General features: G+C 55.6%; 1 protein-coding gene across 3 annotated transcripts; it reads right to left on the bottom strand.

Annotated features, from left to right (window-relative positions):
* Nucleotides 1-4,854: 4,854 nt before the first annotated feature.
* KPTN (kaptin, actin binding protein) lies at nucleotides 4,855-14,285 on the bottom strand. 3 transcript variants are annotated; one of them, XM_077131321.1, is made up of 13 exons: nucleotides 12,403-14,285; nucleotides 11,588-12,129; nucleotides 11,113-11,195; nucleotides 10,932-11,016; nucleotides 10,775-10,829; nucleotides 9,409-9,484; nucleotides 9,231-9,304; nucleotides 8,833-8,966; nucleotides 8,678-8,755; nucleotides 8,041-8,116; nucleotides 7,215-7,350; nucleotides 6,941-7,123; nucleotides 4,855-5,278 (listed from the first exon to the last, which is right to left on the bottom strand). In XM_077131321.1, the coding sequence occupies exons 2-13, from the start codon at nucleotides 11,808-11,810 to the stop codon at nucleotides 5,066-5,068; spliced, it is 1,416 nt and encodes a 471-aa protein (XP_076987436.1). In that variant the 5' UTR covers nucleotides 11,811-12,129; nucleotides 12,403-14,285; the 3' UTR covers nucleotides 4,855-5,065. The 3 variants fall into 3 exon arrangements, with proteins under 3 accessions (XP_076987436.1, XP_076987435.1, XP_076987437.1); XM_077131320.1 differs by having other exon boundaries at nucleotides 11,588-14,285; XM_077131322.1 differs by having other exon boundaries at nucleotides 8,833-8,942; nucleotides 11,588-14,285.
* Nucleotides 14,286-14,349: the final 64 nt, after the last annotated feature.

Genomic DNA, 14,349 nt, shown 5'->3' with positions numbered 1-14,349 from the left:
CGGAGGAGAGGGGTGATTCTTAAAGGGCCACCACACAATTAGCCTCTTTGGCAAGGCCCCTAATGATACATCTAATTAGCAGCCCCCTAATTAGGAATGACTTAGGCATAATTACAAACCCACCAGGATCCCAGGCAGACTCAAGCTCCCTTCTCCTTCCCTCCTCCCTGGCTTTTAGAAGAAACTGGGGCCACTGGGGAGTTCAAGAATTCATCTAAAGTGTCTAACTCTCTCTGGGAGAAACCATGGCCAGGGAAAGTCCTTCCTCAGGTCTAACCACTCGTCCCTGCTGCTGCCATCCTCAAGAGAGACCAGGACCAACCAAGGGATGTTCTCATGCCTGGCCCCCTTGCCGAGGGGCTGAATAAAGTAACCTAGCTTAATCCTGTTTGCTACAAAACCTGATTTCCTCTAGCAGGGGCCCTCAGTGGAGGGATCAGGGAGAGAAATATTGGTGAAATGAATGATCAAGATGTATGAACCCTGACGCTGTAAGCTGGGGAGAGCCGGGCCCCCATCTGCCTGGGTTTCTGCCTCTCTCTGCCCCGCTGGCAGCCCAGAAACCTAATCCGGGTTCAGAATCCAGCGGCAAAGGATCAGGTTGAGCCCAGGGTGGAGGTGGGAGGACAGATGGCAGTACGAAGATGGGGCCATCTCGTGCCCCCCTCATGGGCCCGTGGCCAGCTGGGGCAGCTGTGAGCGCTCCAGCTTGGCTTCCCAAAACCCTCAGGGTCCTCATCCATAGAGCCTCTCCCACCATCACAGCATATCCCAGCCCAAGGAACACACACACGGGGTCCAGGGCTCACGGCTGGGACAGACATCAATGGGTAAACCGAGGCCCAGGAAGCGGAAGGGCCTTGGTCAAGTCATGCAGCTTCGGGCCTGAGATAGAGCAGACACATGCAAGGCGTGAGGCTCTCACCCTGTGCGTTTTCCTCCCCAGCCCCATGTGGCACCACTGTACAGGGTGGCAACCCCAGCCCCAGTCCCGGAGATGATGGACACACACACACACACACACACACACACACACACACACACACACACACACGTGCACACACACCCGCTCACTCACGTGCACACATCTGCAGACAGGCCCCCTCCACCAGGCACAGCCATAGGCTCCACCCCTCCCTGTCACTCACTCTCGCCCACCTTCCCTGGGGCCCCCTTCCCTCCAGGAAGAGGATGTAGTGGCCCAAGGGAACTCTGGACTCAGAAGCACCCTTTGGGAGTCCCGGGAGGTGGGGGGATGTGATTCATCCCTACTGAGACAGGTCTGAGATGGGCATGGGTTGAGGACAGAAGAGAGACCGCAAGGAAAGGCCAGCCTGGTCTGATCCACTCCCCATTGCCACGCCTGCAATGGGAAAGGCACTCAACCGTTGTCAAAAGAATGAATGAGTCAACAAATGGACAAACAGCAAGAGATATGGAAGTTAGACTCCAAGAAGGACTGGCCCAGTTTCTATGAAGCAGGGAATGAAGAAGTTAGACCGCAGAAAGGACAGGTCTGCTCTCTACTGCAAAGGATACAGGTTAAACTGCAAAAAAGGACTGCCCTCAGGGGAAAAGAGAGGGGCTCTCCCTTCAAGAGAGGGTTGAGGCTGATGCCAGCCAGAGAATGGGAGAGTGCGGAGCTGAAGAAGGGAAGGGAGTCTGGGGGACTCCACGCCTTCCGCGGGGAGCCCACTCTGGGTGGGGGAGGATTTTCTTCCTCCAAGTCTCCCCTGCCAGGGGCGGAGACAAAGGTGTGTAGGAGGAGAGTTAACAGGCTCCCAGGGAGAGCGAGCAATGAGGGGAGAGAGACAGACCCGGATACCCAGGGACAGAGCTGGAGACCCGGAGAGGCAGGAGGGGAAGAGACAGGAAGAGACACGCGGAGACGAGTAAAGCAGAGACACAGAGAGGGGCCGAGAGACACACAGAGGCCAAGAGAGAAGCACACAGAAATGGTGAAAGAGGGAGACAGGGCACCAGAGACATGGAGAGACAGAGACAAGAGTGAGAGACAGGGAGACAGGGAGAGGGACTCAGAAAGGCAAAGCCAGCTCTGCAAAGCAGAGACCCCTGAGAGCTGTGGACAGACAGACAGAGACCAGACACAGGAAGGCGGGGGCGGAGGCAGAGACTGCGAGAGGGGCCGCCCCGCCGGGGTGGGGGCAGGGTGCTCTCGCCCCCTCAGTGCCTGGGGGCACCGTCCCCAGCCCCTTTCCCTTGGGACTCAGGAGGGGCTGAGGGTATTAGGAGGTGGGACTCGTGCCCCCACCCACTAGACAGCTTGGTGTCCGCGCCCAGGATATGCAATCCCCCCCCCCCCCCCGCCCCCTAATAATGAGCTCAGGGGAAAGCGGCTCCCGGCTTCGCAAACCCCACTCCCCCACTCCCGTCCGGGGTAACATTCTCAAACCCCACATCTCCTCTACCCTAAATGGGCGGGGGGAGTTTCTCTTACCTGTGGCTACAGCCTGGAACAGGTCCCCCCTGCGCTGGGCTGGCAGCGGTGGGCGACTCCGCCCGAAAGAGAGAGAGAAACAGAGAGAGAAGCTGGAGACTGAGAGGGAGAGCCGGGGAGGAGGGGAGGGAGAGGGGATGGAGGCAGGAGGAGGGGGAGGGCCACGGGGGGAGGGGGAGTTGGGGAGGGAGGGAGGGAGAGAACTGGGAGGCAGGAGGAGGAGCCGGAGAGCGAGGGGAGGAGGAAGGGGCGGAGGGAGGAAGGAGGGCGCGGGGGCGGCTAGGGGCGGGGCCTGGAGAGAGGCGGGGGAGGAGCAGAGAGAGGCGCCCGCCCAAGCCTCCCCCCACCCTCCGCGTTCAGCACCAGGGGCCGGGGACAGCGACGCGGAGCCAACGTGTACGTGGGGGGGAGGGGCGAGCCAAAGGCATCCCCGCTCCTCCCCTCCCCGCCTCCCCCCACCCCAGAGTCTCAGATCCATACATGGGCCAAAACACGAAAAAACAGCCACAAATAGTTACAGGCTCACAGAACTGGAAGGAGGGGGAAGAATGTTGCGCCAGAACCCGATCCAAATTCACACTCTGTGCCTGCGGACAGAGCCCTCACGAATGAAATCAGAAGCGACCACGAAGGCACCCATTAATAATCATTAACGAGGGCTGCCAAGCACAGGGCCCCGGCCACGTGGCGGGGAGGGTTACGAGTTTCTCTGCGCTCCATGCACTGACACCACAAAGCCTCGGTGCAACCCTGGGCAGTAGCTCCTATCATTGGCCCCATTTTACAGATGGAGAAACTGAGACACATAGCCGGGAAATGACACACCCAAGGTCACAGAATCAAGATTTGAACCCAAGCAGCGCGGCTTCGGGGCCCTCAGCTACATGCTGCCTCAGGCTGAAGATGGCTAGGAGTCGGAAAGCTCGGTGCAATGATCCAGGCGGGGTGAAGCCAAAACTCCTGAAGCCCAGAGTGGGCACGTGTGTACACACACACACACACACACACGCACAGACGCATACATGTGCATGCCGTCTCCCCTCCAGGGAGCACATACACAACAGACCCAAACATAGCATCACTGAACTCACCCCAAAATCCCACCAGCGACCCACTTCCATCCAAGACGGGAGGTGATGAGCGCCTCTCCCCTCGGGGGCACAGTCCCAAGTACTCCGTCACAGCGAGAGGGGGGAGACCCTGCCCATGCCAACGGACTGTGCCCACTGCCAATCCTGGCTGGGCAGCCGCAGGGCCCAGTGCCAGGAGTGGAGGGAGAGGACCCAGCTCCCTGCCCCTTCCCACGCCCGGGGCTGGGTTCTGGGAGAAAGGAGGGAGGAAAAGATGAAGATAGAGTCCGAGGATTGGCGGGTTCCTACTCCCTAAAACTCACCGCCGAGAGGCAGTTTTCATTGTCAAAACGGATGGTCAGGCTTGCTGCTGGACTTGCGGGTCAGAAGGCGTTAGGACGGCCAGAATGACCATGGAAGCTGGAGTCCCACAGGACCGCTGCCCCAGGGCAGGCAGGCCCACCTCCCACCCCAACCTGCATCCCGCTCAGGAATCTCTGCAACCTCCTGATCTGGACTCTATTCCTGGCCTGTAGCAGGAGGAGGGCAAGACTCCCCGCCATTCCTACCCTCCAAAGGTCCCTGACATGAGAGCTTCTGTTTCCTTCTCCCAGTGCCATGGAATGGGCCACAGGAGCAGGAACAACTCCTAGAGCCACGAGCTGGGGAAATCAGCCTTGTCTCCGATTCCCTGGTCTCCAGTCTCCTGGGCTTTTCGGATGAGGTCTAAACTTCCTTTCAGCACGGTTTCTCTTGGGTCCCATCTGCCTGGTTCTAACCTTAGTAACCCCCACTGGGATCTAAACTCAATTACTTTCTGCAAGGGGCTCACCTTGGCTCTGTCCCCTGGGGTCTAACCTTGGTCCGTTGGGCAAGGTATAATCACAGTAATTTCTGCTGGGGTCCAACCATAGCATTAATCATAGGCATCCAGCCTCTGATGCTGCTGCAATTTGACCACAGCTTTTCCAAAGAGGCCCTTTCCACCCGTGTCCCTTCCCCTGAGAACCCACTTCCTTGCCCTCCTTCTACTGGCGTCTAACCTTAGGCTGACTCTGTTGGGGTCTAGTCTCAATTTTCTCCCTTACACTCTACTTTCTTTTCCATAGTGGATTAACTTCGGCCTTCCTCTACGTTCAGCCTCATTTCTTTCCTCCGAGGTCTACACGGGGGTCGACACTCAGTCTTGTTTCTGGGTCTAACCTTGGGTTCCCTCTCCCCCAATTCCCCTCCCTCATTGCTCCTGGACAAGCCCAGCACCCTAGACAGAGCCCAGCACGCAGGAGCTCAGCCGACGCCTGACAAACAAAAGAACGAAGACAGCTGTGAGGGCTTTGTGGGCATATAAATAATCACCAGCTGACCAGTTTTCAGCATGAGCGGAGAGGGGAGGGTGAGATCATCCCTGTTTTCAAATGGGGAAAATGAGGCACAGGGAGAGGCAGCTGGTGAGCGAGGATCACACGGCACATTTGGGGAAGGGCCAGAGCAGGAGAGTACCAGCTCTGCGTGGGGTGGGGGTGGGGTGTTCCTGCCTTTAGGATGCTGACACCCCATCAAGGGCCAGAGGTGAGCACCCAGTGAACTGTTCCTGGCCTAGGGAGAGCGGGTGGGTGGGCGCTCGTGAGGCTGGGGTCTCAGCAGATCCTGGACCCACCCTGTCCCCCTGCCCTTGTTGCCGCCGTCTCCTCTGCTCCACTTGACGCCGAAGCCGGGTCAGGGCCAGCTCTGAGGCCTGCATCAGGCTGTGCTGTGGGGGAACAAGAGGAGAAGGAGGGCACGGCTGAGACCAGAGTTGGAGGGGTGCAGGCTAGCCCACAGTGGGGCGGTCTCAAGTCGGAGACCCACAGAGGCTGGGAGCTCAGCCACAGGGGGAGGTGAGCGGGCAGGCCACAGTGCGTGGGTAAGAAATCATCTGCGGGAAAGGGGTCTTCTCCGGGGGGTGGTCTGAAGTGGAAGAGACAAAGCTTAGACCCAAGGGAAGGTCTGAGGTTAAGGGTCAGGGGAAGGGACAGGGATGGATCAAAATGCGAGAGCCAGAGTGGGGTCTGAGCACTGGAGAGAGGGCGAGGTGAGACGACAGTGGGAGGACAAAGCAAGGGCGAGGCCAAAAGAACAGAGAAGGAACAAAGCAAAGTGGAAAAGAGAGCACCATGTCTCCATCCGAGGGACAAAAGCCAGACCCCGGTTGCAGGGTCTGACCTTAGAACCTAATAGAAGGCACAGAAAGGATACCACAGTGACATGACTTGAAATGGATGATAATGAGGGGCGAGGGTTAGGTCACAATACAAAGGGAAGTCGTTTCTCCCACATTCTGCCCCGTCTCTTCCACTCTGACCTAACCTTGGTGAGCTGCACTGGAATCTAACCTTTGTTCTTTCCATTAAGGTTTAACCTCAGACTTCTCCACTGGATCGAACCTTATCCTTTCCACTGGAGCTTAATCTCAGTCCTCTTTACTGGGTCTAACCTCATCCCATTTTACTTGGGTCTAACCTTTGCCCTATCCACTGTGGCTCAAACTCAGGCCTTTCTACTGGGGTCCAATATATATCTTTTCTCCTGATCTCTAACTCAGACTCTTCTATTGATTAAGATTAGACTGTAAGAAAAGCCCCAAGCAGACACTGCAGAGGAACCAATCTTTCTATTTCAGATCCCAATAGAAAGAAGTTAGACCACAGCAAATAGGCTCCTGGAGTCACACTGGAGGAAAGGGTTAGGAAATAAGGACACACGGCAGCCTGGGGCGTGGGGATGAGAGGTCAGACTCCAGCAGAAGACTTGGAGGTTAAAGTGCAGGGGAAGGTTCCAGGTTGGACCACACTGGAATGGCTGAATATGAGATCATAACAGGAGTAATGGCAGTAAGGCTGGGGGGTGGGGAGGGCAAGAGGTCCTAGTGTGGCAGAAGGCTGGAGATGAGTCCACCAGTGAAGATGTGACCACAACAGAACAGCTAGAGGTTAGGGCAAAGTGGAAGGGCCCAAGGTTAGACTACAGCAGAAGGCTGCAAGTTGGCTGGAGGTTATACTGCAGGGGAAGGGAAAGAAGTGAAGTGGCTGGCAGTGAGAAACCCTCAGCTGACAGCTGCCCCCTTCTCCCGAGAGAAATGTCTCTCCAGAGATGCCAGGAAAGTTGTCCCCTCCCTCAGGGGTGGGTCTGCTGCCAATGACTGACTGGTTGGGGGTATGGACCCCTGCCCAAAGCTGGGAAAATGGAGGTACCAGCGATGCTCCAGGGCCCCTCCTGGGATCAGGCTGAGGTTTAACTCCCCCCTGAGCCCCCATCGCTGCCTGGTGATCCCCTCCCTGTCCTGCTTCCCTTGCTTCCTTGTAGGTGCCCTAAATCCCTATGTCAGGCTCTGCCTTAAGGGGACCCCCCCCTTGCCCCCCAGGCCCAGGGTTACCTGCAGGATGTGGACGCCCTTCAGGGAGAGCACGGCGAGCTCCCGCAGCCCGTCCCCAGTCAGGTCCACGTGGGCCATGGCCAGCAGGGGGCTGGAGAAGCTCCGCTGCCACAGCAGCTGGAATTCCGGCTTGGCCTTGGGGAGCCCGGCCTCGGGGCCACAGTACTTGTAACAGAGCAGCTCCTACAGGAGACGAGGGGCAGGGGTCACATGGGGGGGTTGGGAGCCAGGTGGAGATGGGCGGTGGGGGGGGTACCCTTTCCTCAGGACCCACCTGCCCGTAGGTGGCCACGAGGACTTCCGGCCGCCCATCCAAATCCATGTCGGTGACCAGGCCGCAGAGGACGCTGTCGAACTGGTCACTGCCCGGCAGGAGGAGCTGGTCCTCGAGGCCCCAGTGCAGCAGGTCCCTGAGGGTCCCCAACACGGCAGGGAGACTGAGGCCCACCCCCATGGGGGCGCCCACTTGCTCCCTCTCCCAGGGGCACAGGCCTGGACGCCCTCATACACGGTGGACACCTCCACCGTCCCCCCTCGAGGGGTCATCCTGATCACTCAAGTGGATTGTTAGAGGGGTTCAACCCCCTGCGACCCCCACCCCACACCAGGACCCCACCTTGCTCCCTGGAGGCTGGACAGTCTCAGCCCCAAACGGAAACCCGCACTGCCCCTTCTGGGCATCTAGACAATCCCTTGGCCCCAATCTGGAAACTGCACCCCATAGGGCCTGGAGGGTGCAACCCGACCTGGCCACCGCCACTGTCCACCGGTGGCAGCATGCCCAGCCCACACGTCCTGGCTCAGGAGAGCCGACTGAGGAAGTTTCAGGAACTACATGTGCTGGTCGGCGTGCTGGTGGCTGGAAATCCGCCACGGTGGGGGGTATTTACACTGTGGCGATGGCAAAAGCTACAAATCTGGGCTTTCCTTGCAGAGCCGGCTCTGGGTGCCAGTGCCCCTTGTTGCCCGTCCACTCCCGGGGAGGGCGGACTGCTGGGTTCCCACCCTGGGGCCTCCCCATCTTCCCTGCGAGCATTAGACTTAGTCCACAGGGCAAAGGCGCGGGGCTGGCCCACACCCCACGTCCTGCGCCGCCTCACCGGTACACCACCGCTGGCTCCAACATGCTGGTCACGAGCACGCTGTACTCTGCCTGCTCCGGCCTCTCCTCGGTCTCTGCGGAAGGACATGAATGGGGGAGGCGCAGGTTCCAGGCTCTGTGAGCAGAACACAGGTTAGACCTCTGGAGAAAGAGCGGAGGTCAGAGGTCACGAAAAAAACGATTGCAGCCAGATACCAGAAGGCGGGACAGGTGTTAGGGGGGCCGCTCTGAAACGTCTGAGGTCAGGCCGAAACAAAGGGGCAGGGTCTACACACCAGAGAGGGGGGGATAAAAGTAAGTCACAGCGTGAGGAGTGAAGGTTAGACCACAGAGGAAAGGGGGGGCGTTCAATGGCAGTGTAGAGGTCCAAGGTTAGACCAAAGCGGGGAAAACAAAGGTGGAGGTTAAAAGAAAAGATCTGGGTGAGACCACTTGGTAGATAAGCAGGTGGAAGTTAAATTCGACAGAGTAGAGGGAAGGGCAGAGGCACGTTGTAGCTCAAGGGCTGAAGGCTAGATGGCAGACAGAGGGCACAGGAGGGAGAGACAGGACACTGGCAAGTTCTAAAGAGGGGTACAAACTTGAGCCAAGCCTGCAGAGACCTCTCCCCTTCCCCGCCCATGCCCAGAGCTCACCCTCGGGGGCTGAGAGGCTGAACACCGTCACTCGGGAAATGGGGCCATCCTGTAGGACTGTCCATGTCTGCAAAACCTCTATATGGGGGAGCCAGACTCAGACCCCCGCCCCAGGCCTGGAGCCCAGCCCCCCACCCCGCCCTCGTCCCCCTCACCTCGACTCCGCTGGTCCACATGGGCAACGCGCACATACCCGCTCTGACAGCCGAGAGCTGACAGCCGCCGGGAGGTGCCGGGGAGGTTACGGATATCAAGCCAGAGGACGCTGGTGGGCAGACAGAGGGAGGGGCTGGAGGGGCCCCGGAGACCCAGGACTCTGCTGTCTGATTTCTCTGAGGTCACCCCACCACCACCCAACTTCTCTGAGGTCATCAGCCCTGGCCACTTTCTCTGAAGTTGTGCTCAGGGCCTGATTTCTCTGAGGTCATCCCCACTGCCCCATTTCTCTGAGATTATCTCCACTCCCTGCTTTCCCTGAGGTCATTCCCACCCCCTGATTTCTCCAAGACTGCCTGCCCTGGTCCCCGCTGGCCTTTCTCAGGGGTTCTCCTACCTACTGGTCAGGTTTGTGAGCTCTGGGAAGAGGTTTTCCACTGGTTGTTCCTCAAACTGATGCAGCCCCTCGTTCTGGAGAAGCGAGACACACACTCCCAACTTGGGATCAGTGGCCCCCCGTCTCACACACACCCCAGCGCCAACCCATGGCCCCCCTTCCCCACCCCCAGCCTCACCTCCTTATACAGATGAATGGCTGGGTTATTCCCACTCAGGAGAAACACAGTTTCCAGTTGATCCCCGACCTGGACCCTGAAAACAGAGAAATCTTTGTCTTTTAGAACTGTTGCCTATAAGAACCTTAATATTCTGGAACCCAGAACTGGATCCAAGACTAGAATCTCAGAGTTGTGGCTCTTCATTACCTCCTTGAAATGGAGAATTCTAGAAATAAGCCATCACAGGTTCTCAGAATTGTGGAACTGTAGAACTCGCCAATCTTAAAATCCCAGAACTTTAGCCTGCTAGAACCTTCCATTCCTACAGCCCTCACCTCCTAGAATCTTCATTCTGGATGTGGATTCAGGAATGGAACCTGGAGCTCCAGAATGGAATCGTGGCACCCTGGAATGCTAGTTCTTTCATCTAGAGCCCTAGAGTTCTGGAAGTTCTTTTTTTTCTGTCTGTTTTGAGATTTTAGAACTTCCGGAAATTGCCATCCTGGATGCTCAGCCTCACCAAATGGTGGAACATCCAAATCCTAGAATCTAGAACATAAGTACTTTAGAACCCTTGGTTTCTAGAACCCTTTATGATAGGTAGGTCAAGTCCAACTCACAATCTGGTTTTTATAAATAAAGTTTTACTGGAACACAGCTGCACCCACTCATTTACAGAGTGTCACTGGCTACCTTCTCGCTTCAATGGCAAAAATGAGTAGTTGTGACAGAGACTGGCCCTCAAAGCTGAGATCTACTATCCGGCCATTTACTGAAAAGGTTTGCCGACCGCTATGTGAGATGTTGGTGTTCTGAGGTCTTTAAATTCAAATAGAATCTGGAGCTCTAGAACAGAATCCACACATACTGGATTTTTAGAACTCTTGTATTCTAGATAGTCTGTAGGCTATCTCCTTGAAATATAAGACTATTAAGACCTTATCATTATAGAATCTCAGATGCATCAAACTGCTGACTTTTATACTCACAGAATCTCAGCATTTACAACTCTAGAAAACTAAGCATTTCTGGATTGTGGCATCTCAGAATTTAGAATGCTGGACTCCCAGAACTCTAGATGTCTAGAATATTGTTGTCCATGTGAATCAGTTGAGGGATGATAAAGTGGTGGCCCACTGGCCAAATCTGGCCATGGCCACCTTGCAAACACAATGCTTTAGAAAACAAAAATTCAGCTTGACCCCCCTGCACACTTCCCTTCTCAGGTTACCTCTGGCCCTAATGCCCTTTTAGTTTTCAATTCCTGAGCTAATCCAACTCTTCCACTCTAGGTGGGACAACCGACTGCCATTGTAACGAAGGGGTCAGGAAACCCAGGACTGTCTCCAGGCCTGGGGGGTGAGGTGGGGCAGGAGACACTTACTCTGCATGGCACAGCTGGAAAGGCGTGAACTGGAGCTCCAGGTTCAGGCAGCTCTCTGCAGGGGGAGGCGGAGGGCACAGGAGGATAGGTAAGGTGGGGGGAGGCTGGCAGACCCCCTCCCTTCCTCCCTCTCTCCCTCCCTCCAGGCAGGACTCACGGGCAATGGAATCAAGGTTGTACTCAGAGCCAGGCTCATAATCGCAGTAAATGTTGAGGAAGGGGCTGCCCTTGTCTCCGGAATCCTGGGGACAGAAAGTGGCCTCAGGGTGGACAGGGGCAGCAGGGGGTTCCACCGTGTGTGGAGGGGGTATGGGTGGGCAGAGGGGGGCTCTGGGTACCTTGATGAAGGTGATCCCCACCACCAGGCCCCGCTTTGGGGGCGACTTGTTGAAGGTGTCAATGGAGACGATCTCAGCGTCCACTGGGAAGGGAGAGTTCAAAGTGTGGGCTTCAGGTTGACTCGTGACCCCCGGAGTATCCCCATTACCATGACCCCTGACCTCTAGGTCGATCTCAGTAACCTCTGACCACCGCAGTTATCATGACCCCTGAGTCTGAGTTCCCATCTTCATCACCATCACCTCTAACTCCCCCGGGGCTGAGGGTCCCTTAATCACTGAGTCCGAGTCACCCGGAAGCACAACTACTTCCGGGTCGCTATTATCCCTGACTCTTGACCCCAATGCATTCTGATTATCGACCCTTGATGCCCTTCAATCATGCTGATCCCATCACAGTTTCGGCTTAGACAGAGCCTCTGAAGCCTTCTCAACACCACGTTCCGGATCCTCCCAGCCCCATGGCGTCACGCACCGGGGATGTAGTTGAACTGTAGCTCCTTGGCCACGGGTCGGATTTTCTGTCGGAGGTCTTGGTAGCGGAAGCCGAGCACCTTGCCTTTAAGGGTGGCGGCCAGTAGCTCCCCGCGCCCGCCCGCGCCGCCCGCCAGCCCGTACACATTGCTCTGCGACGAGAAGCGCGTGAAGCTGTCCTCGCGCAGAGGGCAAGGCCCCGCGGCCACAGCCGCCTCTCCCATTACGTTCCTCAGCCACTCACTCTCTCCACAGTTCTCACTGCGGCGGGTTCTACCTTACCCGCCCATCCCAAAGTTACCCGGACCGGCCGGTGCCCGCCCGATGCGCATATTGATGACGTAGAGAAGCCGTCACCTCTACCCTTTACAAAAATGGCGGCCAGAGATTTGGGCCTCCGGCAGGACTTTGCCCTGCAAGACCTTTCCCCACCGCGCCAGCGCGCTCCTCCTCCTTTCTTTCCAGGGCGAAGGAACCGACTTCTTGCTGCCCAAAGCTTACGGCCAAAAATGGGAGGTGGCGGCCTGGGCGCCTTGCTGTAGGCTGTGTGGAAGGTAGAATAACAAGAAACATAACAATATAGCCCGTATTGCCAGTTACTGTACTCTTCTAAATGCTTTTCATTTATCCGTTTATTCAGAATTCCCCGACAAGGTGAGGCAGACATACTTCGATAACATCCATGCTACAGATGAAGGAACTACGGCACAGAGAAGCTAAGTAACTTGCCCAAGACCACGAAACTTTTAATAAGTGGAACCACTATTCTAACTCAAACAAGATAGCGCCCATAGTTCATGATTTTAACCATATTACCTTTAGTATAGTGAAATGCATTCTAATTCCTCCAAGGAAAACGATTCAGCTGTCAGTCCTAGCAAACAACAGCTACCTCCTTTCTCGAGCAATCTCCAGTCGTAATCTCCAATCGTGTTGAACCAGATTCTCAGAGTTCTCATCAACACCCCGCAGGAGCCTATTGTTATGCACCGCCCCCCCTCCCATTCAGCATTTATTGAATGCTTGCCATGTGCCAGGACGTCTCTTACGAATTTATTGTGGGGTCACAATCACCCCACAAAGAGGCTTATTATGCCAATTTGTAGAGAACAAAACTGAGGCTCAGAGTTAAGTCCTTTGACTGATGTGCTGGTTAAGTGAAGGAAGCAGGATCTAAACCCATCTTTAGGGGTTCCTGCCTATGCTCTTTGACCCTAGAAGGGGATGTAGGGGGTTGGGGAATCTGTACAGCTGGTGTTTTGTTTGCAGAAGACATGAATTGGTTAATTGTCCTGGCAGATTGAGTAATGTCACCCCTGCTCTATAGAAAGAAAACACACAAATACACAGTCACAGACTGCAAGCTCCATTAAGGCAGCAACTGGGGTCTCTCTTGATCACAGTCAAAACCCTAGCATTCGGACCAGGAGGCCTGGCATAGAGCAGGTATTCAGTAAATGTGCTAATTATCCACAGACTATGTGCCAGGCCCTTTGTCAAGCACCTGGAGTTCTAGTACAAGAGACAGCAAATGGTCAATTCTCAAAGGCAGATCGGATCCGGAGGGTGGCGAAAATAAAAGGAATTTGTGACAATTCCAGATTTCTGAACTTAAAGAGTAAAAGCTCCTAGAGGGCAGAAGCTGGGTCTTTTGCTCACTGCTGTATTCCCAGCAACTGGAATAGCACTTGGTACACAGTGTGTGCTTGGTAAATACTTTGCCACGCCCAAAGTATGTTTCCTTCTGGCTTCTTCCACCCCACTTGCTAACCTTGAAGCCACACTCTCTTAATAAATGTTGAGACAGTAAACAAATCAAGGAAGCTATGAATTGGGAAAGATGGGAATCATCCTATTCTGTGGTTTCCAACCCTAGCTGCATTTAATTCAGCTTTGGCTCTTTTAAAAGCAAAAAGAACCACAAAAAGGGTGGGGAACCCCAATCAAACTGTAATTATTTAAGGTGCAGCTCAAGCTTAAATATTTTAGACTTTTAAGAGTGGCCAGGATTGACACGCATTGATTTGGGTCACAGGAGGCAGGCAGAGTCTCATGCTACTTATTTTCCAGTCAGTGCCCATGGCAGACGCTGGTAAGCAATCTCGGGTCTTAGGAGTTTTCCAAGTTCTAGTCAGCCATTATGAACAGACTGACACTATGGAAAGAGCTAAAGGGGCCAGGGAGTACAGCACCAGAGGACCCCACCCTGGTTCTCTGCCAGCTCTGTCCCCCACAGCGAAGGTGACCAGGCTGGTGCTGGGCTGGATGCAGATGCAATCAGTGCCTTCTGGTGCACAGGCGGCCCTACATTGCGGGGCATGGATGATGTGGTGTTCTTGCCCACCTCTCCTGGGCAAAGGGCTCCTGTCATCACTTCCCCTCACCCCACCCAGTCCTCCCCTGCTCTGGAACATATGGGACAAATAACACCAGGGCTGGCCATCCTTCCAGGGAAATCTGGATATGGGCCAAGGAGGTGGGGTTCAGTGGGCCTCTTCCAACCCTTCTTCACCAAAACACCACCATAGCTACCTTGGATTCACCAGATTCCACCCTCATCCCAGAGGAGGAAACCAAGGCCCACAGAACCCAAGGTCCCAGAGAGTGTTGGACATTCTGGATTCCCCATCCCCAGTTCTGCCTCCCAAGTCTCCTGAGTTAAGCCTGACCTGTGGGTGACTGCTTCCATTTCCCCCAAGTAGGCCCAGAATCCCAGGGGAGACCGGGAAGGTCAGGAAGGTGGGGGGCTGGCCCCGTGGGATG

This window comes from Tamandua tetradactyla, chromosome 16, assembly GCF_023851605.1.
Source record: "Tamandua tetradactyla isolate mTamTet1 chromosome 16, mTamTet1.pri, whole genome shotgun sequence".
Classification (NCBI taxonomy): domain Eukaryota; kingdom Metazoa; phylum Chordata; class Mammalia; order Pilosa; family Myrmecophagidae; genus Tamandua; species Tamandua tetradactyla.
The sequence above is the reverse complement of the archived record's forward strand: the minus strand, read 5'-3'. Positions and strand labels throughout refer to the sequence as shown.

What these genes read in the sequence shown, in the direction of transcription:
- KPTN (XM_077131320.1), bottom strand. Translation starts at nt 11,810, where the DNA reads ATGGGAGAGGCGGCTGTGGCCGCGGGGCCTTGCCCTCTGCGCGAGGAC. An exon ending in CTCACAAACCTGACCAGTAG is followed by an intron (nt 8,967 to 9,230) that starts GTAGGAGAACCC and finishes GGGCCCCTCCAG; the next exon opens with CCCCTCCCTCTGTCTGCCCA. An exon ending in GAGCCAGCGGTGGTGTACCG is followed by an intron (nt 7,351 to 8,040) that starts GTGAGGCGGCGC and finishes GGGGACCCTCAG; the next exon opens with GGACCTGCTGCACTGGGGCC.